General features: G+C 39.4%; 2 protein-coding genes across 20 annotated transcripts in view; one reads left to right on the top strand and one right to left on the bottom strand.

Annotated features, from left to right (window-relative positions):
• Nucleotides 1-19,628, top strand: part of LOC129707610 (voltage-dependent L-type calcium channel subunit beta-2-like) — a 343,156-nt gene extending 323,528 nt beyond the window's left edge. For all 7 annotated transcript variants that reach the window (XM_055652740.1, XM_055652771.1, XM_055652748.1 and 4 more), the window contains 5 exons: nucleotides 3,473-3,582; nucleotides 12,573-12,724; nucleotides 14,895-14,990; nucleotides 16,988-17,173; nucleotides 17,898-19,628. In XM_055652740.1, the coding sequence (XP_055508715.1) occupies nucleotides 3,473-3,582; nucleotides 12,573-12,724; nucleotides 14,895-14,990; nucleotides 16,988-17,173; nucleotides 17,898-18,395 (1,042 nt within the window). In that variant the 3' untranslated portion in view covers nucleotides 18,396-19,628. The remainder of the gene's footprint in view (nucleotides 1-3,472; nucleotides 3,583-12,572; nucleotides 12,725-14,894; nucleotides 14,991-16,987; nucleotides 17,174-17,897) is intronic.
• Nucleotides 19,629-19,769: 141 nt separating this feature from the next.
• The window catches only part of nsun6 (NOP2/Sun RNA methyltransferase 6), a 43,713-nt gene continuing 35,769 nt past the window's right edge, over nucleotides 19,770-27,713 (bottom strand). For 12 of the 13 annotated variants that reach the window (XM_055652816.1, XM_055652845.1, XM_055652825.1 and 9 more), the window contains one exon: nucleotides 19,770-26,029. In XM_055652816.1, the coding sequence (XP_055508791.1) occupies nucleotides 25,802-26,029 (228 nt within the window). In that variant the 3' untranslated portion in view covers nucleotides 19,770-25,801. Of the gene's footprint in view, nucleotides 26,030-26,647; nucleotides 27,496-27,713 lie in introns of those variants that run through there. The other variant, XM_055652897.1, reaches the window with a different exon arrangement.

Raw genomic sequence — 27,713 nt, 5'->3', positions numbered from 1 at the left:
AGCTAATATTTATCCTTCGATTGGCTTTATTTAAAATGGATCTTACTTGATCATTATCGTAGGGCTGCTTTTGGGAGCTTTCTATGCATATGTTAACCACTGCATTTTTGATAATTCAACAGAATCTACAGCTGCAAAGGATTTCATTGAATGTTAAGCACTTTGGGCTGTTTCATATACATTGAAGATGTTCTTTCTTCTGTCTATCCTGTTTTCTCTCTATTAAGTACAGTTTTGGTATCGGCAAATGTCTTTGAGCATGTTATTTAGTAAGAAGCAGTTTCCGTATTGGTTAGTCCACGTGATTTTATGACTTGCTTTAATCATTTAAGCAATAAATAATTTACAACTTTTCAAAATCCACCATGAAAATGGGTCAATTTATGTCAATATCATGTTTCTGTTTACAAGAAATGTCAACGACTAGAGGACATAGCTTTAAAGTGAGAGGAGCAAAGTTTAAGATCATTAAACATATGAGCAGAATGAGGCCATTCAGCCCATTGCATCAACTCTGCCATTCAATAATGGCTGATCTAATTTTCCCTCTCAACGCATTCTCCAGCCTTCTCCCCGTAACCTTTACAGTGCATTCAGAAAGTATTCAGACCCCTTCACTTTTTCCACATTTTGTTACATTACAGCCTTATTTTAAAATGGATTAAATTCATTTTTGTTATCAATCTACACACAATACCCCAGAATGAAGAAGCAAACACAGGTGTTTAGAATTTTTTGCGAATTAATTAAAAATAAATAACTGAAATATCACATTTACATAAGTATTCAGACCCTTTGCTATGACACTCAAAATTGAGCTCAGGTTCATCCTGTTTCCATTGATTATCCTTGGGATTTTTCTACAACTTGATTGGAGTCCACCAGTGGTAAACTAAACTGATTGGACATGAGTTGGAAAGGCACACACCTGTCTATATAAGGTCCCACAGTTGACAGTGCATGTCAGAGCAAAAACTAAGCCATGAAGATGAAGGAATTGGCTGTAGACCTCCGAGACAGGATTGTGTCGAGACACAGATCTGGGGACGCGTATAAAACAATTTCTGTAGCATTGCAGGTCCTGAAGAGCACAGTGGCCGCCGTCATTCTTAAATGGAAGAACTTTGGAACCACCAGGACTTTTCATTGAACTGGCCGCCCAGCCAAACTGAGCAATTCGGGGTAGAAGGGCCTTGGTCAGGGAGGTCCCGTTGACAGAGCTCCAGAATTCCTCTGTGGAGATGGCAGAACATTCCCGAAGGACAACTATATCTGCAGCACTCCACCAATCAGGCCTTTATGGTAGAGTGGCCAGACGGAAGCCACTCCTCAGTAAAAGGCACATGACAGCTCATTTTGGAGTTTGCCAAAAGGCATGAGAAACAAGTTTCTCTGGTCTGATGAAACCAAGATTGAACTCTTTGGCCTGAATGCCAAGCGTCATGTCTGGAGGAAACCAGGCACCGCTCATCATGTGGCCAACTGTGAAGCATGGTGGTGGCAGCATCATGCTGTGGGGATGTTTTCAACGGCAGGAACTGGGACCAACTAGTCAGAATTGAGGAAAAGATGAATGGATCAAAGTACAGAAAGATCCTTGATGAAAACCTGCTCCAGAGCGTTCTGAACCTCAGACTGGGGCGGAGGTTCACCTTCCAACAGGACAACGACCCTAAGCACACAGCCAAGACAACGCAGGAGTGGCTTCGTGACAAGTCCATGAATGTCCTTGAGTGGCCCAGCCAGAGCCCGGACTTGAACCTGATCGAACATCTCTGGAGGGACCAAAAAATCGCTGTGTTTCGACGCTTCCCATCCAACCTGACAGAGCATTAGAGGATCCGCAGAGAAGAATGGGAGAAATAACCCAAATGCAGGTGTGCCAAGCTGGTAGTGTCATACCCAAGAAGACTTGAGGCTGTAATCACTGCCAAAGGTGCCTCAACAAAGTACTGAGTAAAGGGTCTGATTACTTATGCAAATATGATATTTCAGTTATTTCTTTTTAATTACTTTGCAAACTTTTCTAAACCCTTGTTTATTATGGAGTATTGTGTGCAGATTTATGATAAAACCAAATTAAGTTTATCCATTTTAGAATAAGGCTGTAACGCAACAAAATATGGAAAAAGTGAAGGGGTCTGAATACTTTCTAAAAGCACTGTACCTCCTAAAGGAGATGTGCGGGGCATGTTTTTTACAGAGCGAGTGGTTGGTGGCTGGAATGCAGTTCCAAGGTTGGTGGTGGAAGCAGATACGATAGGATCATTTACGAGGTTTTTAGTTAGACAGATGGATATGCAGGGATTGAAGGATTATGGATCACTTGCAGGCAAAGGAGACTGTGGGCTGATTGGCCTGTTTCTGTGCTGTACTGCTAGAATTTAGAAGATTGAGGGGGAATCTTATAGAAACTTACAAAATTCTTAAGATGTTGGACAGGCTAGATGCAGGAAGATTATTCCCGATGTTGAGGAAGTCCAGAACAAGAGGTCACAGTTTAAGGATAAGAGGGAAGTCTTTTCGGACCGAGATGAGAAAATAATTTTTTACACAGAGAGTGGTGAATCAGTGGAATTCTCTGCCACAGGAGGTATTTGAGGCCAGTTCATTGGCTCTATTTAAGAGGGAGTTAGATGTGGCCCTTGTGGCTAAAGGGATCAGGGGGTATGGAGCTGGGAGGTTCTACTGCAGTTGTACAGGGTCTTGGTGAGACCACACCTGGAGTATTGCGTACAGTTTTGGTCTCCAAATCTGAGGAAGGACATTATTGCCATAGAGGGAGTGCAGAGAAGGTTCACCAGACTGATTCCTGGGATGGCAGGACTGTCTTATGAAGAAAGACTGGATAGACTTGGTTTATACTCTCTAGAATTTAGGAGATTGAGAGGGGATCTTATAGAAACTTACAAAATTCTTAAGGGGTTGGACAGGCTAGATGCAGGAAGATTGTTCCCGATGTCCAGGACAAGGGGTCACAGCTTAAGGATAAGGGGGAAATCCTTTAGAACCGAGATGAGGAGAACTTTTTTAACACAGAGAGTGGTGAATCTCTGGAACTCTCTGCCACAGAGGGTAGTTGAGGCCAGTTCATTGGCTATATTTAAGAGGGAGTTAGATGTGGCCCTTGTGGCCAAGGGGATCAGAGGGTATGGAGAGAAGGCAGGTACGGGATACTGAGTTGGATGATCAGCCATGATCATATTGAATGGCGGTGCAGGCTCGAAGGGCCGAATGGCCTACTCCTGCACCTAATTTCTATGTTTCTATGTTTTCTATGAGAGAAGGCAGGTATGGGATTCTGAGTTGGATGATCAGCCACGATCATATTGAATGGCGGTGCAGGCTCGGAGGACTGAATGACCTACTCCTGCACCTATTTTCTATGTTTCTATGTTGTAACAATATTTTAGTTTAAGGCATTGCAATTACAATTTTGCATCTGTTAATCATCCATTTTGATTATTCATAGAATATCAATCACACGGGTCACAGCTGACATCTCCCTTGCCAAACGCTCAGTGTTAAATAATCCTAGTAAGCACGCAATAATTGAACGCTCAAACACAAGATCGAGTTTGGGTAAGTATGCTCTTTCTTATGTGTGTCATGTCAGCTGATTTTATTTCATTTTCTTCGCCATCAAAAGGTGGAAAGCTTAAATTAATTTATGTTGAACGATAGTTAAGTTAGATTAAAAAATTGTCAGGTTTACCTTCATATTGATGCGTCAGAATGATGGAATGTGTGATTTAATATGTAAATTGTTTGTGCAAACCTGTTTGTGCTGTCGAGTCCAGTACAACAAGAAAATAAATTATTTAAAATTGTATTTCACAGCAGATCAAAAACGATTAGTAATGGTAATATTTTAGTTCTACTGGAAGCATTCCTTTCTGTGACTGTTGTTCCTTTCAAAAGCTTTGTTCTAAAGTCACTAATTACTGTTCTCTGGAATCAGGGTATTAACCTCAATCTTAGATCTCTGCCAATCTGCATCTAATAGCGCATAACTGAAGGTCACATTGGAACTGCACTGCCCTGCAGTAAGCATCAAGAAATCCCCTGGCTGTGTACTCCCAATTGAACTGATTCACTACTTCACTGCAAACCTCTGCATGTGAGATGCTGAGGGCAAAAATTAATTGGTTACTCAATTCATCTTTGTCGGAACAAGTTCCTAATTGAGCATGAATCATTAATATTTTGGATTAAAATAAAAAATAAGTTTCCAAAGGAAGTCAAGGGGCATTCAAGAGACATTATGGATAGTGCTCTTGTAATAAAAAATGTATTCCCTTAATTTTGCTTGTTTTTATGTGGTTTAAACACTGTCACTTTTTGGCACCAGCCTCTGCACTGAATATTGCCAGGTGATGATCAGCATGGGGAGGTGCAGATTAAAGTTGTTTCTCTGCAGTCCCAACAGTCTACCATGTAAAGCATTCTTTACTGAACAAGCTAGTATATTTCAGCATTAGCCTTTCTGTAAAAGTCACTGTACTACTTGTGTCCATAATGTTACTTTATATGAAGAACAGATGGTTAGTTATCTGTGCATTTCTGGTGTTCTTGTTTCTTTGCTTTTAACACGTTTTCTGTGTTCTGTACAAATCTGATTGTCTTGGCTTTTTTTAAATTATTTTACTTTATTAATGCTATCCTTTTGCAGATGCTTTGGGTATGTATAATGATGGAAGGTTGGCCTCTTTTTGCTGTTTTAATGTTTTATTTATTTGGTTTTAGGCTGTGCATTGTATTCTAGCTTGCCATCAGTTAATTGGTTGTTTTGGGGGAAAATAGTTATAGTTTAGCGAGTTATCAACAATCAGTTTAACAGACATAGTATTAAAGTATTGTGCATCGTTGTGCCTATAATAGAGAGAAGGGATCTTTCTCCCTGTGAGGATTACGAACAGGCATTTAAATCCAATGAAGTTTGTCTTTGCTTTTATTTTCCATTGAATTGCTTTTGTTTCTGCTGAACTGCAAATGAGAAACACTGCACTTGCAGGAAGGGCACTCTGGGATGAGAGGACACTTGCAACTTCTAATCTTTTTAATATAATGAAGACCCATTAAAATAGCAAAAAATTAATAAATCCCTGAAACATTCATCTAAATGCTTCTTGTATTGTATACTTTCTGATATATAAGAACCGATATCAGACTAACAGCTTATTGTGCATACATTATTATCCTCTGATCTATGTTATAGATATTTAACATTTAATATTGGTTTCAATATTACCCCAGTGGATAAAGTAGTGTTAGTTTAGCATTCTGGTAATCCACATTGATTCTAACAGCAGTGTTGGAGAATGGTGTTATTATTGATTGTTTACCAATGGTTTTATCAAACGTCTAAACGTGGCAAGAATTAGATTATGTAACAAAATGTTACATAACATATAACTCATTTTAATGGAGTTCACAATGGAAATGTCAGAATGGTGGAAAAGTTCACAAAAAAGCCCACTAGGAGTTGCAATGAATAAAACTTTCATTAATAACTGAATGACCAGGGCGGCCATTAGTTCCAATGTAATATAAAGGCACAACATATGCAATAAATCAGTTTTGAATGAAGAAGTTTGTGACAAATTGGACCAATGTTAAATTACACCTTTTTCCCCACTCATTTGGAAACACAATTTTGAATGTCATTATTTACCCCCAATTCCCCAGTTTCTGCCCAAATTCCAAAGACATTCTAGTGGATAGATTAATTGGCTACTGTAAATCACCTCTAAGGTGTGGTAGTCTGGGAGAGTCGATAGAAATTTGGAAGAATAAAATGGGTTATGGTAAAATAGATGTTTGATGGGTGGCTTAGACCTGGTGGACTGAAGGGCCTGTTTCACGGCAGTATGGTTCTTGACTATGCTTTCACCTTTTTCTGATGCATCGTCGGGTGTTAATTCAGAGTACGAGCACCCCTTTGGATCCCTTGCAGAAAGTTGGTCAAAATGGGTTCAGGGTGGTTTGCACCCAGTATAATGTACTAAAACGAACTTGACATGTTTTTTCTTATGGGAACGCTATGCTGTGGTCCAGACATAGAAGGCTGTCTGTCCTTAAAAGCGTGCATCTCTTCCTTCCCCATATCCCCCTGCCTGGCATTCAAGCAACTTGTGTGCAAGGAATTGGAATGGGTTTACGCAGAAGGACATAGACGTCTTGGTACAAAAGTCATTGTTGGGAAAGGATGGCCCAACATAAATACTCCTCTCCCTCGACTTTTTCTCTCCCCTATACAAGCTCACACTCACACTCTGTGGCCTCAATTGTACTTAATGCCTGGACTAGTGTAATGGGTTTGTTGCAAAGAAGTGCACACCAGGTCTGGGATGGAGACTGTATCTCTGTCTTCCACGTATTCTTCTGCAGGAGGTTGGCGATGGACTTAATCCATGATTTTTTGTCATTTCATGCATTTGGTGAGGCAATTTCCCATTCTAGTGCAAGCCCCTGACTGTAAATTACTCCAAATGTCATGTCAAATAGAATCATACAGCATGAAAACAGACCCCTCAGCCCATCCCATCCATGCTGACCAAATGCCCCATTTTCCTGAATTTGGCCCATTTCCCTTTAAACCTTTCCTATCCTGCCAAGTGTCTTTTCATGTTGCTGCCTCGGCTACTTCCCAATGTATTATCTGACTGGATAGCACGCAACAACTTTTCACTGTACTTCGGAGCACGTGACAATAAACTGTAGCAGATCATTCCATTCCACCAACCTATGATTTAAAGTTTCCCCTTGGATTTCCTATTAAATCTTTCCCCACTTACCTTAAACCCATATCTTCTGTTTCTTAATTCTCCTAACCTGGGTAAAAGACTCTGTACATTCACCATATCAATTGCCCTCGTGTTTGACCAATTTCACTGTTCTTTGCAAAATAAACTGAATGGTTATTAGTGTTAAGCCATCAATTTGGTACATAATTAATTTAAATTATTGGATTGAAGACTACTAACTATGAGTATAGTTGGACAAATGTATTTATTGGAGCATTGGAAGCTGTGGAGAGATGGAAATATGTAACATTTTGAGAGGTATAGAGAGGTTAGACAGTCAGAATCTTTTTCTCCAGGGTAGAAATGTCAAAGACTAGAGGGCATAGCTTTAAGGTCAGAGGGGGGTGGTTTAAAGGAGGTGTCATGGCACATTTGTTTTATACAGAGATCTGTAGGTGCCTGGAATGGGCTGCCAAGGGTGTTGATGGTCAAAGCAGATACCATAACAATGTTTAAGAGGCATTTAGACAGACAAAGAAATGTAGGGAATAGAGGGATTTTGATTAAATGCTGGCAAATGGTATTAGCTAGATTGGCATTATGGTTGGCACAGGTGTGGTGGGCTGAATGGCCTGTTCTTGTGCTTGTTATATGTTGTATAGTCGCAATGGGTGAATACAATTTATATTATATCTATCTATCAATTAGTTTTAATTGTGTTCGGATGATCAATTGGGGATACATTGTGTCGAAGTGGAGTGGAATTGTGAGCATCACAACAATGTCACCTCACTTTGGTGATGTGATTCTGTGGTGAATATGTAAATGTCTGCAAGACTGGCCTATTGATAAGTGGAGTAGACAAGCAGATTTCGGCCCGAAACATTGCCTATTTCCTTCGCTCCATAGATGCTGACTCACCCGCTGAATTTCTCCAGCATTTTTGTCTACCTATTGATAAGTGGAGGTGTGTGTGTGTGCGCATGCAGCTCTGTTTCATAGAAAATAGGTGCAGGAGTAGGCCATTCGAGCCTGCACCCCGATTCAATATGATCATGGCTGATCATCCAACTCGGTATCCCATTCATGCCTTCTCTCCATACCCCCCGATCCCTTTAGCCACAAGGGCCACATCTAACTCCCTCTTAAATAGAGCCAATTACAGGTCAAGTCAAGTCAAGTTTATTTGTCACATACACATACGAGATGTGCAGTGAAATGAAAGTGGCAATGCTCGCGGACTTTTGTGCAAAAGACAAACAACAAAACAACCAAACAAATTATAAACACAATCATAACACACATATTCTTTTACATAATAAATAATGGAAGGAAAAATGTTCTGTAGAGTTAGTCCCTGGTGAGATAGGCGTTTACAGTCCGAATTGCCTCTGGGAAGAAACTCCTTCTCAACCTCTCCGTTCTCACCGCATGGCAAAGGAGGTGTTTGCCTGACCGTAGCGGCTGGAACAGTCCGTTGCAGGGGTGGAAGGGGTCTCCCGTGATTTTTTTTGCTCTGGAGTTGCACCTCCTGATGTATAGTTCCTGCAGGGGGGTGAGTGAAGTTCCCATAGTGCGTTCGGCCAAACACACTACTCACTGCAGAGCCTTCTTGTCCTTGGCAGCGCAATTCCCAAACCAGATGGTAATGTTCCCGGACAAGATGCTTTCCACCACCGCTGCGTAGAAGCACTGGAGGATCCTCGGAGACACTCTGAATTTCCTCAATTGCCTGAGGTGGTAAAGGCGCTGCCTTGCCTTACTCACGAGTGCTGAGGCGTGTGATGCCCATGTCATATCCTCAGAGATGTGGACTCCCAGATATTTAAAACAGTTCACCCTATCCACAGGATCCCCATTTATCCTCAATGGAGTGTACGTCCTCGGATGATGTGCCCTCCTAAAGTCCATGATCAGCTCCTTCGTTTTTTTGATGTTCAAGAGGAGGCTGTTATCCTGGCACCAGAGTGCTAGATCAGCCACCTCCTCCCTTCATTGTCTAGTTCATTGTCCAGTGCCTCAACTACCTTCTGTGGCAGAGAATTCCACAGATTCACCACTCTCTGTGTAAAAAATGATTTTCTCATTTTGGTCCTAAAAGACTTCCCTCTTATCCTTAAACTGTGACCCCTTGTTCTGGACTTCCCCAACATCGGGAATAATCTTCCTGCATCTAGCCTGTCCAACCACTTAAGAATTTTGTAAGTTTCTATAAGATCCCTCCTCAATCTTCTAAATTCTAGCGAGTACAAGCCGAGTCTATCCCGTCTTTGTTCATATGAAAGTCCTGCCATCCCAGGAATCAGTCTGGTGAACCTTCTCATTGTATGGAAGTCCCTCTTAACATTCTTCTCTGCTATTGTAACACCAGCATTCCCTTGAAGAAAATGCTTTGTCCGACAATCTCGGGGGCAACCAGAAGAAATAAAATCTCACACAAAGAGTGTGATGTTGTGGATATCTTGACACTGAGTGGTGTCAATTGATTCACCAATGAAGAAACAATGTGGTTAAATATACAAAATTAAATATGAAGGCAATGATATGAAGAAATAATCATAGACATAGAAACATAGAAATTAGGTGCAGGAGTAGGCCATTCGGCCTTCGAGCCTGCGCCGCGATTCAATATGATCATGGCTGATCATCCAACTCAGTATCCCGTACCTGCCTTCTCTCCATACCCCCTGATCCCCTTAGCCACAAGGGCCACATCTAACTCCCTCTTAAATATAGCCAATGAATTGGCCTCAACTACCTTCTGTGGCAGAGAGTTCCAGAGATTCACCACTCTCTGTGTGAATAGATAGATAGATTCTTGATTAATACAGGTCAGAGGTTAAGGGGAGAAGGCAGAAGAATGGGGTTAGGAGAGAGAGATAAAGCAGCCATTATTGAAAGGTTGGAGTAGACTTGATGGGCCAAATGGCCGAATTCTATTCCGAAAGTACTAATATGATTCTTGTATGACCTTAAAAACTCCTTAAATCTTACTTTATTCATTTTGCTCATTGGCCGATGGTTCACGGTGCCTTACAATGTAGGAATGCAATGTGCCATTGTTCATTGGTCAGACAGAACTTTGACAGGAGAGATGGTGACATCCCCAGACAGTGTTATCCTGGTTTTCTGCGCTTATGCACTGAATTCTGAGTGGGAGGGACTGCGTGCAATTTTGGTTTTGGGAGCTGAGCATGCAGGGTGGTACAAAAGCTTGAAACAAGCAATATTTAAAATTAGATGCAAACTTCATTACTTTTGATTTCACTCCTAAAATACAGCATTCATTTATTTATTATGTCAAATACACATTTTGCTGCCAAGGACAGCATTTATTACCCATCCCTAAAACCATGGAAATGTTTGGCTATCAAAATATTTTCAGAGAACATTTAAGGGTCAACTGATCTGGTCACTCGTAGGGCAGACACATAAGGATGATACGTTTCCTCCTTGAAGGACATAGAAAATCAGATGGATTTTTATAACAATCCAATGGTTTTCCAGTAATCATTGTCAGTTTAGTTTATTAACTGAAATTAAATTTGACAGTTACCATGGTTGGAATTGAACCCAAGCATCAGGATTGTCAGATTCAGATTCAATCTTTATTGTCATTGTGCAGTGTACAGTACAGAGACAACAAAATGCATTTAGCATCTCACCGAGAATAGCGAACATAGAATAATGAGCAGTAAAGTTGTGTCAAGGTTTCCAGATTATTTGCAAGTAAATTAACCATATAACCATATAACAATTACAGCACGGAAACAGGCCATCTCGGCCCTACAAGTCCATGCCGAACAAATTTTTTTCCCCTTAGTCCCACCTGCCTGCACTCGTACCATAACCCTCCATTCCCTTCTCATCCATATGCCTATCCAATTTATTTTTAAATGATACTAATGAACCTGCCTCCACCACTTCCACTGGGAGCTCATTCCACACCGCCACCACTCTCTGCGTAAAGAAGTTCCCCCTCATATTACCCCTAAACTTCTGTCCCTTAATTCTGAAGTCATGTCCTCTTGTTTGAATCTTCCCTATTCTCAAAGGGAAAAGCTTGTCCACATCAACTCTGTCTATCCCTCTCATCATTTTACAGACCTCTATCAGGTCCCCCCTTAACCTTCTGCGCTCCAGAGAATAAAGACCTAACTTAAATTAACAGATGCATCACTGCCATTGGCTATTAATCTACGTTCTTCACTCGGAACATGTTCTGCATTTAATAGTTTCAACTCAATAATAAAATTGGTGCTACTGATGGCTTTTGTAATTGTTACCTTAATTACTGTTCTACAAACGGGCTATTAAAAGACTTTTGTGGTCAGATAGTTCAGCGTGGTTGAATATATGTGGATTTTCCAATGTAATGCCCACTTTATGATCAAAGTCATTAAATGACTATTGTCAGTGAGAAAATAACTCCCATCTCACCATCTGTGTAACTCTTACCCTTTCAGATATCACTCATGTTTGCATTATGTACTTTAGAATTTGCACTGTGATGGTCTGGATACCTAGTCCCTGCGCACTTTTGATCCATTGTATTTTTATCAAATGCCCATCCCTGAATTGTACTACCTGTACCTAGTTTGTACCTAGAAGCAACTTTAGTCCTTTTCCTTTCAGTTTACTAACATCCATTTTGATTTATTCTACATTACACCCTATTCACTTGGCAAAGACTGCCAAGGTCCCACACTCAAATTTGATGAAAGGCCAGATAAGGCATGTTTGCTGATTTCTCCTTTAGGTTGTGTGGAGAAATAGTATGCTTTCAATGCTCTTTTTGCTATTTTGCGATTGAGATCAGAGATTCCTCCAATCCCGTGCACCCACAACCCTGTGATTTGTGTTGGAGTTTCCAGAGCCATTGGCTGTTTCTCGACTCACTTCATCCTTCCATATTGTGGAGAAAGCCTTGCGATGAAATACCTCGCATGAATCCATATCCTATGACAACAGCTAATTCAGCCTCGTCTATTACTGCTGAATCCCCATCTTCATCATTGTAATCATCCAGTGACCTTCGTCTCCTGGATATCTCTCACATTCTACCATCCGCGCACTCGAACATATCAAAAGCTCCCCTGCTTGTATCCTAATTTGCATCATAACCACTCTCCCATCACTCTTCTCTGATATACATTGTCCTCCTATTCCAACAAGGCACAGATGGAAAAAAAACACTTCTTTCAATTTCCTGCAAGGCTCCACCTTACCATCTTTGTAACTCCTCCAGCCCTCTTACCCTTTCAGATATCACTTATGTTTGCATTATGTACTTTAGATTTTGCACTGTGATGGTCTGTTTACCTAGTATTACTGATTATTAATTTATTGTATCACTGATGACTGTATATTGATTTGTGTTATTATGAATAACGGGCCAGTAAAACTGCAGCAAGTGAGAATGTCATTGTTGCAATACGATAGAACTTTATTTATCCTAGGAGGGAAATTGATCTGCCAACAGTCATAAAAACACAAAATACATGAAACGTGAAATTAAAGTGATGAGTGGAAAGGATTGGAGTGCAATGATTGGGGAAGGAAGAGGGGAGGGGAGTCGGTCTCGGTCTACCCGACGACAGAAGGGGGAGGAGTTGTTTTCTTGCTGGTGCATATAACAGTTAAATATTGTCGACCCTTGACGTTCGATCCTTCATCCTGGAAAATAATCACCGTGGGTTGGGTTGTGGTAGTTATAAGTAGGGAGCTAGTGAGAATATTCTTCGATAAATCACACTTTAAAAGGTAAGGTGAATTATTGTTTTTTGTTCTGCGTTCTTTGACATGTTCTTGCTTCTTCATCTGCAGCTGAAGTCCAATGTGAAATAGAACGGATTTTTGAATTGGCAAGAACACTGCAATTAGTAGTTCTAGATGCAGATACGATCAACCATCCAGCTCAGTTGGGCAAAACCTCTTTGGCTCCTGTTATAGTCTATGTAAAAATTTCATCTCCGAAGGTAAATGGACGCATGCTGTTGGATTTTACTCGTGTGTTAATGCAACTATCCCTTTATACTGTGGTCATAATCTTGCAAGGTTTATTAACTGCAAAAATAATAGATTTTTCTTTTAAAAGACCTCTGAGTACAAACATTTGCCTTAAGACTCCAATATTTACTGGCTGCTGAATAGTTTTCAGTGTATACTACCATCTCCAGGCTTTAAACTCACTAAAACAAAGTAGGGAGTACTTGTAAAAGTGCTTGTATGCAAATTTAGACTTTAGAAATGCAGTGTGGAAACCCCTTAAGAATAATAAGCCATTTAGAACGGAGATGAGGAAATACTTTTCTCACAGAGTTGTGAGTCTATGGAATTCTCTGCCACGGTGAGGCCGATAGGGCTAGATAGGGCTCTTAAGGATAGCAAAGTCAGGGGAATGGGGAGAAGGCAGGAACATGGTACTGATTGGGGATGATCAGCCATTGAATGGCGTTGCTGGCTCGAAGGGCTGAATGGCCTACTCCTGCACCTATTGTCTATTGAAACAGGCCCTTCAGCCCACCGAGTCCACGCCACCCTGCGATCACCCCGTACATTCGCACTCTCCACCATTTTACAATTTACAGAAGTCAATTAAGTTACAAACCTGCACGTCTTTGAGATGTGGGGGGAAACTGGAGCACCCCGAGAAAGCCCACACGATCACAGGGAGAATGTGCAACCTCTGTACAGACAGGACCCTTAGTCAGGATCGAATCCAGGTCTCTGGTGCTGTAAGGCAGTAGCTCTACCATTGCACCACTGTGCCACCCACCCTATGTGTGGGGCACAGTGCTCCACATAATGTTTGGGACAAAGACCCATCATTTATTTATTTGCCTCTGTACTCTGCAAATTAAGATTAATAAAAGAAAAAAATCAGATGGTTAAAGTGCACATTGTTAGATTTTATTAAAGGGCATTTTTATACATTTTGGTTTCACCATGTAGAAATTACATCAGCATTAAAGAGGCAATTAAACACACCTGAGCAAACGCCTGTGAAGCCATGTGCCCCAAACATTATGGTGCCCTGAAATGGGGGGGGACTATGTATGGCTTCACAGGTGTTTGTAATTGCTCAGGTGTGTTTAATTGCCTCCTTAATGCAGGTATAAGGGAGTTATCAGCACCTAGTCTTTCCATCACCTTTAGAAACATTTATTGCTGTTTATCAACATGAGGACCAAAGTTGCGCCAATGAAAGTCAAATAAGCCATTATGAGACTGAGAAACAAGAATAAAATTGTTAGAGACATCAGCCAACCTTAGGCTTACCAAAATCAACTGTTTGGAACATCATTAAGAAGAAAGAGAACGTTGGTGAGCTTACTAATCGCAAAGGGACTGGCAGGCCAAGAAGACCTCGACAGCTGATAACAGAAGAATTCTCTCTATAATAAAGAAAAATCGCCAAAATCCTGTCCGACAGATCAGAACTACTCTTCAGGAGTCATTATGGAGGGCACTGTATATAACTCTCGCGAAGGTTCAGATTAGGTGTCCCAGTAAGTGGCATTGTGGACTGAGCCTAAGGGTTAAAGGTTTGATGACTGTGGAAACATAGGTGGATATTTAAAACAGTTATTGACAGACAAATAGACTACAAACGATTCAAAGGTACGGTAAGAAAGGAGGAAAGTGGTGTGGAGGTCAAGGCTGGAGCAGCCGTGACCTTAATAAAAGGCAGGTAAGGCTGAAGGGGTTGAATAACCCAATGCTACTGTTTAATGAAAGGAACATCAGCAACGTTCTGTTCGGTGAATTCTTCTTTCCTTTTGAAGTGAACATTACTGCACAACAAAGCAAATTCCAATGATTTGCATTTATAAAGCCCTCAGCATTGTGCGTTTTCTTCTTAATTTGGAGCAATCAAAAATGCTTGATTTTGCCCAATACGTGAATTTAGCTGAATCATAGCTTGTCCAGATAGCATGGGATGTGTCCAAAAACCACTCTTTCTTTAACTGAGGATGAAAAATTGGTGCAATTCACTCCTACAACATTGATTTTAATTGCTTTATTCTTGCCATTTTATTTGAATAAAGGGACCTTTACATCAGTTAGGACAGTTATTTGCGAAAGGTTGTCAAACTATTATCTATGTACTAACTTCCTAATCTTTCCATTTTATCTTGCATGCAGGTATTGCAACGATTAATAAAATCAAGAGGAAAATCCCAGGCTAAACACCTGAATGTCCAGATGGTAGCAGCAGACAAACTGGCTCAGTGTCCTCCAGTGAGTACTTTTAATCTTTTTTCTTTCTCATTCAATTACTTATTGAAATTTATTCCACTTAATCCTTGAAAGCCAATTGATTGTTTTTACTGTCTTGAAAATTGGTGTCTGGCCTGTCCTCTGTCTACATTGCTGAATGCCTTAGACAGTGAATCAAATCAACATCTCAATGTGAAGAAATTAGTTTTCAGTCATTTGCACAATGTGGCAGCGATCACACATTTTTGCCACAAAAATTGGGTTTCATTGCAGCACAAAAAGGTCTTAAAAAATTAATGAGATGAACTACAGGATATTTGCATACAGTTCTACTGGTAAATAGGCATGGTAATCTATTCGCTCCAATTTCTGATCTCATGGAGCTGAGCTCGCTTGTTACACTGAAAAATGTGTTTCCCGATGTGAGCAATGACCTTGTTTTGCCTGCAAAGGCGATTGATGACCATCTTAACTATCAATTGCGTGTATTTGGAAACAAGAGATGATCATTTCCCGAACCATCACTGAATTCTCAGCTCAGATGTGAGTCTGGATGCAGAACAAATCAGTTACTGAGGAAGGAATTAATCTCATAGAACAGTGCAACACAGGAACAGACCATTCGGCCTACAATGTCTCTGCCAAACATGATGCCAAGATAAATTAACGTCCTCTGCCTGCTAATGGTTTATCCTTCCGTTCTCTACATATCTATGTGCCTATCTAAATGACTTCCAACTAAAGAGCCATATTTGTCTGCACCACCACCTCGGGCAGCACGTTCCACCATTACACCAATCTTTGTGTAAAGAACATCTCCTTTAAACTTTGCCCCTCTCACCAGATATGCCCTCTGGCCTTTGACATTTCCACCCTGGGGAAAATCTCCATACTGTTATAATAAAAGTCCCAGTTGCTCAAACAGATGCTGGAGAACCACAGGCCCAAATTGTTGTTGATCCTTCTATGTGATGTGCTAGTGTGGAGACTGCTGCGCACATAGTGATGGCAAACTTCCAAAATGCACTAGGTTTACTAGCGCAAACTTCAAGCACTGAAGGAGGGCTTAAGAGGAGCCTCGGGGCTGACTTTGATGTTATTTCCACTTTACCTGGGAGGCTGTTGGAAGATTCTTTCTTTATCCTAATTGCATCAAACTTTACGATACAAGAAGCTACTGATTCTGGAAACTGGAGAAACAATCTGCTGCAGAAACTCTGTGGGTAGAAAGGGAATGGTCGATGTTTCGGGTCAGAAACCCTACATCCAGACCGGGTTGTGTGCTAATGCTGGGTCCCAGTCCGAAATGTTGGCCAATTCATTCCACCCACAGATTCTGTTCAACCTATTGAGTTCTTCCAGCAGATTGTCTGGTGTCTTAAGCTTTCCTTAATTTCTGTTAGCCTCCACATTCCCTACTACTTTTCTGCTGATGCCTTGGCAGTTTTTATCTGCCAATCAATCCTCTGTCCACCATTTTCAGATATTGCCACCTCAATCCTGCACTCATCATCTTGCCATGTATCATCTACCATCTCATCCATTATCAACCCATTCGCCACCATCATCTGTCAAAGGATCCATTATATGATTCTATATCCTCTTTCCAAGTCTAGGAGATAGGCCTATTCTATTCTTTCAACACCTGGGCTTCATGTGTGGTTGGGTACTGAAGTTCTTCTATGGATCAATCCAAGAATGCTTTAAGGTTTAAGTCAATTTAAAATATAATTTTAATAAAGCAAGAATTGAAGGAATTTGATGAACACAAATGTTTGAAGAAGGGTTTTGTCCCGAAACGTTGCCTATTTCCTTCGCTCCATAGATGCTGCCTCACCTGCTGAATTTCTCCAGCATTTTTGTCTATCTGTTCATAAAATAACATGGGAATGGTAAATTGTACAATGCCAAATACGTCCAAGTATACTGCAATATTTTGCTGAAATGCGAACACAACTTACTATTAAAAGCTGAACGTATAAAGAAATTTGAATTTAAAGTTTATGGCATTGCCCTAGGAACTATTTGATGTAATCCTTGATGAAAATCAGCTAGAAGACGCCTGTGAGCACCTCTCTGACTACCTAGAAGCTTACTGGAGAGCTACCCACCCTCCGAGTAGCAATCCTCCCAACCCTCTCCTCAGCCGGACAATGGCCAGCGCAGCTCTTCCTTCAAGCCCAGCACCAGTCTCCAATCTGCAGGTACAAGTTCTTGCTTCTCTCCAACCTAATCTTCATTTCTGGCATATAGAGGACAATGGAGAAAACCAAGTGATTTGTGACAATCACATTTCACTGGAAATGGAGACATTTAATTACCTTCCAGCTTCAGGTTAGAACTCACCAGATTATTGACAAATGCTGTTTCTTTTGACAGTATTTTTTTAAGCAGCTTTGCATGAGGAAAATCACTTAACCCTTGTGGTGGTTTTGATTAATCACAATAAAGATGCTAACAAGGAATTGTTTAGTGATTAAGGTATAAATCCATTAATCTATATTCTCAAAGATGGTTTCTTCAGTGCGAAAGAGAATTCATAAACACTTCAGAGACTGCATGCTTACTTGAAACGTAATCATTACCTGGTTAATGTGGGCAAAGAAAAGGTGTCATATTTTCATGCTAATACCCACGAGACCATAACATTTTGTTTTCTTTAGCAATTTTATTTAATTAACACTAGTTTCAGTATTAAGGTAATCCAACATTTGAGATCTTTTTTACGTTAAGATACTTGACAGTTATTACTTTGCTCCAGTAACCGAATGTAACCAGATGCTTAATGTAAAACAATTAGTATTAACTTTAAACCATTAAGTTTGAGAGAACTGGTTGTGTAGAGCCTGCTAATTAATTAGATCTAGATAGTGTTTGAAATTATACATTTTCACTAACTGGATTGTTGCATGGTGTGGCACTAACCAGGGTGAACAGAAACAGGGAGAGCAAAACCGTGTACATTCAGGACCTGAGAGATCTGCTTCCCAGGAGGAAGAGAAGCAACCGGAGCCAGTAAAAAAGCCCCAACACCGAACTTCTTCCTCGGCCAAGCACCACAATCACAGGGGCACAGCGAGTCGGGGCCTGGAGAGGCAGGAAACATTTGACTCGGAAACGGAGGACAGCAGGGATTCTGTGTATATAGAACCAAAGGATGATTGTATGGATAGTCACGGCGATCATTATAGCTCACATCAGGATCACAACCATACAGAAGAAGTCCAAGGTGACTGCAGCCACAGGCATCGAGAATCACGACATCGTTCAAAGGAACAAGAGCGAGAACAGGACCATAATGAACGCAACAAACAGCGCAGTCGCCATAAATCAAAGGATCAACATTGTGAAAGGGATGGGGATGTTGCATCCAAAAAAAGAAATGATGTCGGTGAGTGGAATCAGGATGCGTACATTCGCCATTAACTCTGTCTATAAGGCTCCTCTGTCTCTATTAGTTTGTGTGTGTGTGTGTGTAAAAGGAAAAATACACCACCTGATTTGTTTGCTGTAAAAGTTATTGTACATTGGAGAGCTCTTACAGTTGTTGCTGATCCAGCATGGAAATACAATCAATATAATTTACTTAAACTCATTGTACGATTGCAGATCTTCTAGACTTGTACTGTACTTGTTTATGGTTTGGTTTAGATGGCTGCCAGCTGAACAATAACTTTTACTATCAAATTACTGTTAATGTTCTTAAGCAACATTTTTATATATACATATCTATGTGGGGGATTGGGTGGGTGGGGTTGGGAAGGAAAAGTGAACATACCCGAGTATTCAGGATGAGTTGGATCAGCACAATGTGTTTTTGTAAATCCTCAAATGTTTAACTTCTGCATGCAGAAACCAGTTCAAGTTTAAAGACCACTCTGGCTTGTACTTGTAGTTGGGATGCATTTGGGGAATCTAGTCTTGCCTTACACATCAGACATAATTAAAAGGAAAGTATTTTTTAAGTACTAGTACTATGTACTGTATGGTATCATTTTATTTATACTTGTAACATTTGCAAATAATTCACAAATAATATTAGCCATTTTATCTGCTTCAGAATTGTTTAGATGTATTTTCTCTCCTGCATCATGCCAATTACAACTGGCCTATTTTAGAAAATTTATAGTTAATATGATCACTTTGCTTCACGTATCTGCATATCATTGATCGGAGGCTGGGAAATACAAAGCATTTTTACGAGAGAGAGACTTATTGTTTAGAGTTTCGTAAAATTAATCGTTTGAACTGGTAAGGCAATGGCCATCTTAGACAGATTAAGTTATACACCAAATTCCTATTATTTATGTATGTTATGATTTATTTTGATTTAGGAATTGCTTGAGGGTTTTGTGTTTATTCCCCTGTAAAATTATTTTGTTTTTCCAAATGGCTTTGACATTGCTTCATGGCCATAAAGAAAAGTTGTCTGTACTGTATATGCATATGTGAAATTTATTTTTGAAATCTAATTTGTAAGCATTTGTATATATTACTGTTATTATTGCCTTTGTAGATGTTGACAGTAGTGGATTCTGCTGCACTGTTTGATAGTTATTTATTTAACTGTACAAATGTTGGCTGTCCACGTTAACAGAAATGCCATTTCAGTAACAGGAACAATGTTGCATTGCTTCTGTTATGTAATGAAGAGACACAAAGACGTATACATGCCTACATTCTTCCAATCACTTTGCCTGAGATGGGTTGCTGCTTTACCATAAAAAAAAAATGTAAAGTCCTAGCAAGTGAGGTGTTTATTCTCTTCTCCAATATACCAAACTATGTATATTCTCCAAATAGCAATGTGCACTACATCTGAATTTCAGATCTGTTGGGTTTTTTTTTAAGGAAAAAGTACTATTCCCCTACTTTTCCAATGTCCTACCTTTTTGGTAGATTACTTGTTTTGGATGTTGATGTTGACAGAATGTGCATAAAAATAAACACTTGCAGATCAATGAGGTGACCCTGAAATCTGGTATTTGGAGGTTTTGAATTTTGCATTGTCAAAGTCTTCAATGGCAAAAAATGGGGCTGAATTGTAATAAGTACAACATAAGAGTATGCGTATGAACAGCACCTTTAGTCAGTGTGTAAATAATGTAAATTTGTCAAGATTACTGGTACACCTTAGAATCATTTCAGCTCTTATGTTTTAGTGGATAATTAAGTGAAGTATCAGAGGGCTTTCATGGAATCATATCCCAGCATCCGTCAGTGCCTTTACAAATGGAAAGATTAAACAAGAACAATCACACAAGAATCATTCCAGTCTTGTTCATTATAAAAGCAAAATACTGCAGATGCTGGATATCTGAAATAAAGCAGAACATGCCAGAAATACCAAGCAGATCAGGTAGCAGCTGTCGAGAAGTGTGATTGTTACAAGGCAATGACTATTCATCAGATCAAGAAATGGTCTGCATGAAGCTATTGATATTAAATGACAAATCAGCTGCCTGTATTTCCAGTAGCTTCTATTTTATTTCTCATTCATTACTGTTGCTGCTTCTGTAGTAGTCTTTACACTCAGTGTCCAGAAGTACTGAAGCTTAAAGAAATGCGTCCAAGCACGCGTCATTTTTTGAACAAGAGTTTCCTGGTCCAAGGAAAAGGCCAGTGTACATTTTATTGTCAGTATAGGGACATTTTTGTGAATGTACTCTTGGTGTAGAAAGGTATGCAAAATTAAGTGGATCTGAGAGGTGCCGTTTCATTTTCAGGCATAATGTCACTATGGCAAACACACTGATTGTTATACCCTCTCATCTGTTCTGTCTCCTTGACATTAAGGTACAGAAAACATGATATTTTACATAATTTCATTACCTAACAACTGGAAAATTATCTTAATGTACTTGAGCTGTTAAATTTATTCCACGGTGATCACATGTTAGTACACCATCAAACTGTATAATCAACAATGTGGATCTTAACTACAGGACGTGAGAGAGAAAACATCATCATTTACAATATAAATCGCATGTTATGATACTGCAATAGTAGAGGAAAAAGTGATTTGATAATGTTCTCATTTAGGATGATTTTAAAGACCATCAAATGGAATTACAGGGTAACATAACTAACCAGCCACTGAAATGGTGCTTGAAGCTCTTCACCATAATGTCATTCCGGTCAAATAATAAAAAAAATCTGAAGTGTGAAAAGCTAATGTTGAATGTGTGAATGATAAGAAAATGTAAATTAAAAACTGCCAATTTATGGTCCTGCAACTTGTGTAGAATTATCATGCCCAATTTGAATTTTTTATTTGTTTTCTGATAAATTTTTCACCCTCCCCTCACTTTTCTCCGGGAAGCAGCATCTATAACCAAAAGCAGCAAGACCTAATTCTCGCTAAATAACCACTAAGAGGCAGTAAATGAAGTTCAAGGACCAGCTCAGTGATTGTCCTCTTCTCTTTTCTCCAGAGGACGAAACCAATTATTTTCAGCACCCTCACACACTGATGGAATTGAACTCGATAGATTGACAAAGTAAATCCACATTGTTTACTATATTTAAAGTTAACACTGCACAAATATCAAAAATGGATAAATATAAATAAAAGAACAAGGTGATGAGACTATTTGCAATTTACAATAAAGCAGCCAACATGTTGCTGAGAAATTGCATGTCCAACTGAAACCTACATTCAAATGAAACGTAACAGTGATTCTTATACTGGGGTAACCACCTCAAAGTTAATTGCAAGACAATTAAAGTTTTGGGATATTATACATTGTTCTAATATGTCATTCACATTGAACAGCTCCTGCACTTTAAAATGGCATAAAGTGTATTTACTGCCATACAACACATATGACTGAATGCTTGTTGTATAAAACCTTCCAACTATATTAAAATTACATGGAACTTTGCGTTTGTTGTACTGACTAGAATACGTTGGTCAATTCTGTGTAAATGTACAATTTTAAAAGAAACAATGAACTTTAATTTTTTGATCAAAAGTATTCTTTTTTGGTTCATGTGCATGTGTTCTAATATATATATATATAATATATATAAAAAAATTAAAGTTCAGCAAGCTTCAAATGCATGTAGATTTGTTTCAGAATGTCTTAAGTAGATTTGTTTCAGAATGTCTTAAATACTAGTGCATCAAGCTTTCTTCACTACTTTGATTGATTTGAAAGGAACGTTTGATTAACAGTCTAGTTGATAGACAATAATGGAGCTCCCTCAGCTGGACGTGCAAGTGAAAAGCATTCAGGACTCCGTGACCAACAGGGCATTGTGGATATTGTTTGAGGTCAGACTGAAACAACGGGTAGATTTTGACTGATTTTTTTACCGCTTGCAGATCCAACTTCCTGAGGTGTGGTTTTTCCATTAAGTGAACAAACCTGGTAATGGAAATGCTCAAAACATATAAAACTTACTTTAAAGGGGAAACGCAGTAATGACAAGGAGACTGAAATGAAGAGGAGCACATAGTGCCAAAAGCATTAAATAACGCACCAATCCAGAAAGAAAAAGAGGCATTTAAATCAGGATTGATAAGTTCATCATTTATATAAATGGCAATGAAAAGATTCAAATTTGTTAAAGATACAAAGGTTGTCAGGAAAGTAAGATATAAAGAAAATACGAAGAATCTGAAAAATGTCATAGACCAAGTAACTGATTAGATGATGAGAAAATGTTAAGTTGCGAAGAATGGAAACGCAGCATTTTTTAGACATGGAGTAACACTAGAAGAGATTGTGTGCACTGGTTCACGAGACACAAACTAAACCTGCAGGTACATTTAATGGTACATTGGTGTTTTTTTCTTGCAAGGGAGTTGATGTACAAAAATAAGGACGTCATCCTGAGATTATACAGAATTTTAGAATACATAGAAAATAGGTGCAGATGTAGGCTATTTGGCCCTTCGAGCTAGCACCGCCATTTAATATGATCATCCAAAATCAGTACAGGGTACCTCGTTCCTGCTTTCTCCCCATATCCCTTGATTCAGTTAGCCCAAAGAGCTATATCTCTCTTGAAAACATCCTGTGAATTGGCCTCCACTGCCTTCTGTGGCAGAGAATACTGTTCAATATTGGTTTACACACTAGCTTTTGAATCATTGTGTTATATGTATTTTGTATGATTGCTGGAAAGAGAACTGTCTTATGGAGAAATATTTAGGAAGTTTGGCCTTTACTGAAAAGTTATGAAGAATGAGAAACATTTTCACTGAGATATATAAACTGCACTGAAGGGCTGACGGGTCTGTTTCCTCTTTGTGGAGCATCCAGAACTAGGAGCCCTTTCAGTCATTTAGATGACATTGAAATTACATTCCTATATACACTGGATTTGTAAAACTTCTGAATTTGTTATATTGGGACTGTGAATGTTATATTGGGACTTTGAATGCTCAGTTAAATAAATTCAAAGCTGAGGACGTTCGACTTTTGGACACCCAGGACTTTCAGGTTTGTGATCGGGTGAGAAAATGGATGAAACTCTGGTTCAGCCATGATCTTATTGAATGATGGATAGGCTGTAAATGCCCTAGTGGCTACTACCATTTCTATTTCTTATGATGTCATATACTTGGCTAATGCCAATTCCCCCCAATTCAATTCTGGAATTTGGAAACAAGATCTAAAATAAAATAAAATCTAGAAATTAGGCTGCATCTTAAAACACTGAAAATGTAATTAATTATGATTACTAAATCATAATCAACACTGTCTTCACAGTATGACTGATCTTTACATACATTATTTTTAATCTGTTCTTGCATGTCTTTTCCAATTTTATTTATCTACACTACAGAAAGTATCCAAATCTTAAAAATAAATAAGGCAGCACAATGGTGCAGCTAATGAAATGTCTGCCTCACCACGCCAGAGACTTAGGTTCAATCATGACCTTAGGTGCTGTTTTTGAGGAGTTTGCACCTTCTCCATGACCACATGGTCTACCTCCCACACCCCAAAGGTGTGCAGATTGGCTGGTTAATTGGGCAATGCCAATTACCCTGTGTGTGTAGGTGAGGGGTAAATGAGAATGTGGGGAGAATTTAAAGATTGATTAACGTAAATGGGTAGTTGACGTTTGGTGCGGCCTTTTGGCTGTACAGCTTTTTAGCAGAAGAATGGAGTGACAAATAGCGGGTGCTGGTGTAAAAATAGCAGTTTGATGTCACATGGCTAAAGCCTGAAATACTGGAGAGATAAAGAATGAATAAACAACATTAAGGCACTGTAAATGGATAAAAACATCTGTTGTTGTGTTCAGGAGAGTAGAAATGGAGTAAGAAAAGGAGTAGTATAAACATAATCAGAAATGTCATCAGGAGCCAGCATAGAAATTATGTCTTTGGACCATTGGAAAAGGTGAGCTGAAACAGAAATGCTGAAAAAAACTCAGTCAGTCAAGCAGCATCTTTGGAAAGAGAAGCTAGGTAACATTTAGGCTTGGCAAGCACCAAAAAACGGTGGATAGACGGCCACGTTTCCTCAGAACAGGCTTGACACTGAGTTCTTTCCAGCATTTCTAATCAGATTCTAGCATTGACAGTTTTGCTTTTACAAAGACAAGCTAGTTGCCAGTAACATATGTCTGAAGCTTTGGGAATTGGTGGTGGTGGAGGAGGAGGTTGTAGTTGTGATCTTAGAAATGGCAGAGATATGATCTATTGGCAAAGAGGATATACCTAACCAATCTAAAGAAACAAAAATACAGATCCAGTTAGAGAAACTCAAGAGTCATGGTCCTTTTAGTGATTAGACTAGGCAGAAAGCAGTTTGGTTGCAAAATAGCTGAGTGAATTTGGTTGGGAAGAAGAGGTAGACTGTGGCACCAAGCAAGAGGTTGAGCAAGAGGTAGGTGCATGTATAAACAGTGGAGATTTGATGAATGATGCCTCTGAGACTGTGTCTGAAGAAAGTGTAGGGAGGTATCTATTATCACAGGTTATTTAGTCCTTCCAGAGAAAAGTATTATATAAGACATTTAAATCCAAGATTTAAGGTGAGCGTAAAGTGAAAATCTAAAGTGTACCCATTTCACTTTCAAAATATTACTAAAATATTAATGTTATCTTTAAACATAAACAAAAAAAGGACATATGTACCTCGCACTTATTCAATATTAAATTTCATGCGAACTGCATGATAAACATTTGTTTTCAAGTACAAAACATAAAAATCGGAGAAAGAGGTTTAAAGCAAATGGTGTAATCTGGATTCTAAATCAAATACAAAAGCCTCTAATGACCTTTGTCAGCACGTGGTATACGATCTCATGGAACAGCTGGCATAATCTATTGCTACCATAGCAACTATGCCTTTGGTTACCTGTCATAGGAATAATGCTCTGACGATGCTGTCAGTTGAACTTTAGTTAATCAGTTTATAAAAAAACATATGGGGAAAATGAATTATTACAATGAACACACCCAAAACATAAATAATTAGTTTGCATTATTACAAAATAATCTCCCCTTTAAATATTTTCTTTTATTTCGGGTGCAGTTGTGTATTTTATTCCAGTAAACTGTTAGGCATGAAAAGACACACTACGCTGGAGTAACTCAGCGGGTCAGAAAGCATCACTGGATAGCATGGATAGGTGACATTTTGGGTTGGGACCTTCCTTCAGCTTTTCTCTGGCAAGGAGTCCTTGCTGCCTGGTGAGTACCCCTTCCCCAACATTCCTCCAAATAATCAAATTTTCTCCAGTGAGTTGTCCTCTGCCCGACAACAACCCCTTCTCCCGTCTCCAACAATCCTCAAAACCAATTTACCTGAATTGCTGCCTGGCCATGCTATCCAGAAATACTTCTTGACCTGCTGAGTTACTCATCTCTACAACTGCTGGGCATCTTGCATCTTAATAAATTTTGCGATAAAAAAGCCTATTGTGTCCTTATTGGCCAAGTTAATTAAACGAGTCGTCTGACCGAAATCCAGATCTGCCGAGGAAACAATGGTGTCCTTTACAATTATACTAGATGGATTAAATCTCTGCAGCAATTTCAATTGATTTTCTGAAAGTCCAACACCCATCATGCCTTCGTCACCCAGGTGAGGCTCCTGTAGGAATAGATGTGCATTGAAAACAATCCCACCAAATGTAATCCTTTAACATCCCCTAAAGTACTCTTCTAATTAAGCAGGATAAATGTCAAACATATGAAGACACCAACCAATTTGAGAAAACTCATGTAGTTTTTGAAATTGAATATAAATGTCAAGCACAATCTGTTTTGCAATAACAAATATATTACAAAATCAGGTAAAAACATGATCTAGTAGGCATTACAATTTAATTTTAAACAGAATAGATGAGATACCCATGTATTCTTTATCAATATACAATTAAAACATTTTACTGGAATAATGTATCCAACCTTATATATCCATCTATCTGGCCCAAAGAATCCCAATCTAGCAATGTGGTTGGAGCAGTGTCCAAGCTTCCAGTAGGGCAAATAGGAAGCTTCATCTTTGAGGCACCTCTGACAATCTAACCAACCACTGCCCCCTACTCCTAGTCTTGCTGAATGCAATTCTGAAAGCAACTTCTGATAGTGTTTAAATGCCACTGACATCCACAGACTTTGAGAAGTAACACAATGGAAGTAAAGAAAACAATTTATTTTTTAAAGCATTACATACATTTTGGGGATATTAGGGAATTCTGGGAAAGTAACTGGAAGGTAAGCCAAGGTAAAAAGATCAGTCACAATCTAATTAAATGGTGAAACAAGTGAGGAGACCGATGATCCACTAATATTTCTTTGTCTTATAACACATTAATAATTCAAAACATTATGCTGAAGTGAAATATAAAATATTATTTTCTGTAACCCGACAAATCCATGGGCCTTGATATCCGTTTAGCTAGTGCAGAATAAGGAAGACATTTTCCACCATATTCCTGAAACAATCATGACTGGGCTATGCTGCTGGTCCACAGTTCTACTTGTGTTCCCAACACAATCCCCCAATAGTTGCCACACTGGCAAGGCCCCAGAACCTCTAAACAAAAATCGCTCTTCCTCGAAAGAGAAGGCCAGTGAGGGACTAGCTTTCAGGGACTAGAGATTACAAAAGCCAGAGGAAGCTGCAGTTTTCTGTAGACTTGGGAACTGGTTTAAAAGTGCCTCTGCACGTCCAGTGTATGGTTCATGCCTGAGATAACATTCAGTTCTTTGTGACAGTATATATTGATTGCTTAAACTGCAAGTCAAACCTTTTCAAATTCTGAATTTACTAATATTATTCCCATTATCATCTATCTGTACACTGTGGATGGCTGGATTGTAATGATGTATAATCTTTCCGCTGACTGGTTGGCGGGCAATAAAAACGCTTTTTTACTGTACCTTTGTGCACGTGCCAATCAGCTAAACTTATACTAATGAAGAGGCATCACAAAACACGGACTGCCTCCTGCCGCTCAGTCTGTTGCATTGACTGAAGGTGCTGCCTGGATCACTGGTAGTGGAGGCCATCTGTTAACACCTGGGCTGAAGATTCCCCTGGTGCCTTGAGCTCTGGAAAGAAGTCAGTGTTGCACTATATGCCGTCGCTGAGTGGACAAGAATCCAATTGGAAAATAGCCAAACGGCCACCCACATCCACTTATCCATCTTCAGATAAAAATAAACACATATTGCTAGTGGCTACCAAGTAACTTCTGACAAGTTAGTGGGGAAAAAAGCCATCGTGTATCTTAAGGTAAGCCATCGCAAAATATGGCTCCTACGGGATC

Source organism: Leucoraja erinacea, chromosome 2, assembly GCF_028641065.1.
Source record: "Leucoraja erinacea ecotype New England chromosome 2, Leri_hhj_1, whole genome shotgun sequence".
Taxonomy (NCBI): Eukaryota; Metazoa; Chordata; class Chondrichthyes; order Rajiformes; family Rajidae; genus Leucoraja; species Leucoraja erinaceus.
Note: the sequence above shows the minus strand (reverse complement) of the source record. Positions and strands in the feature narration are given on the sequence as shown.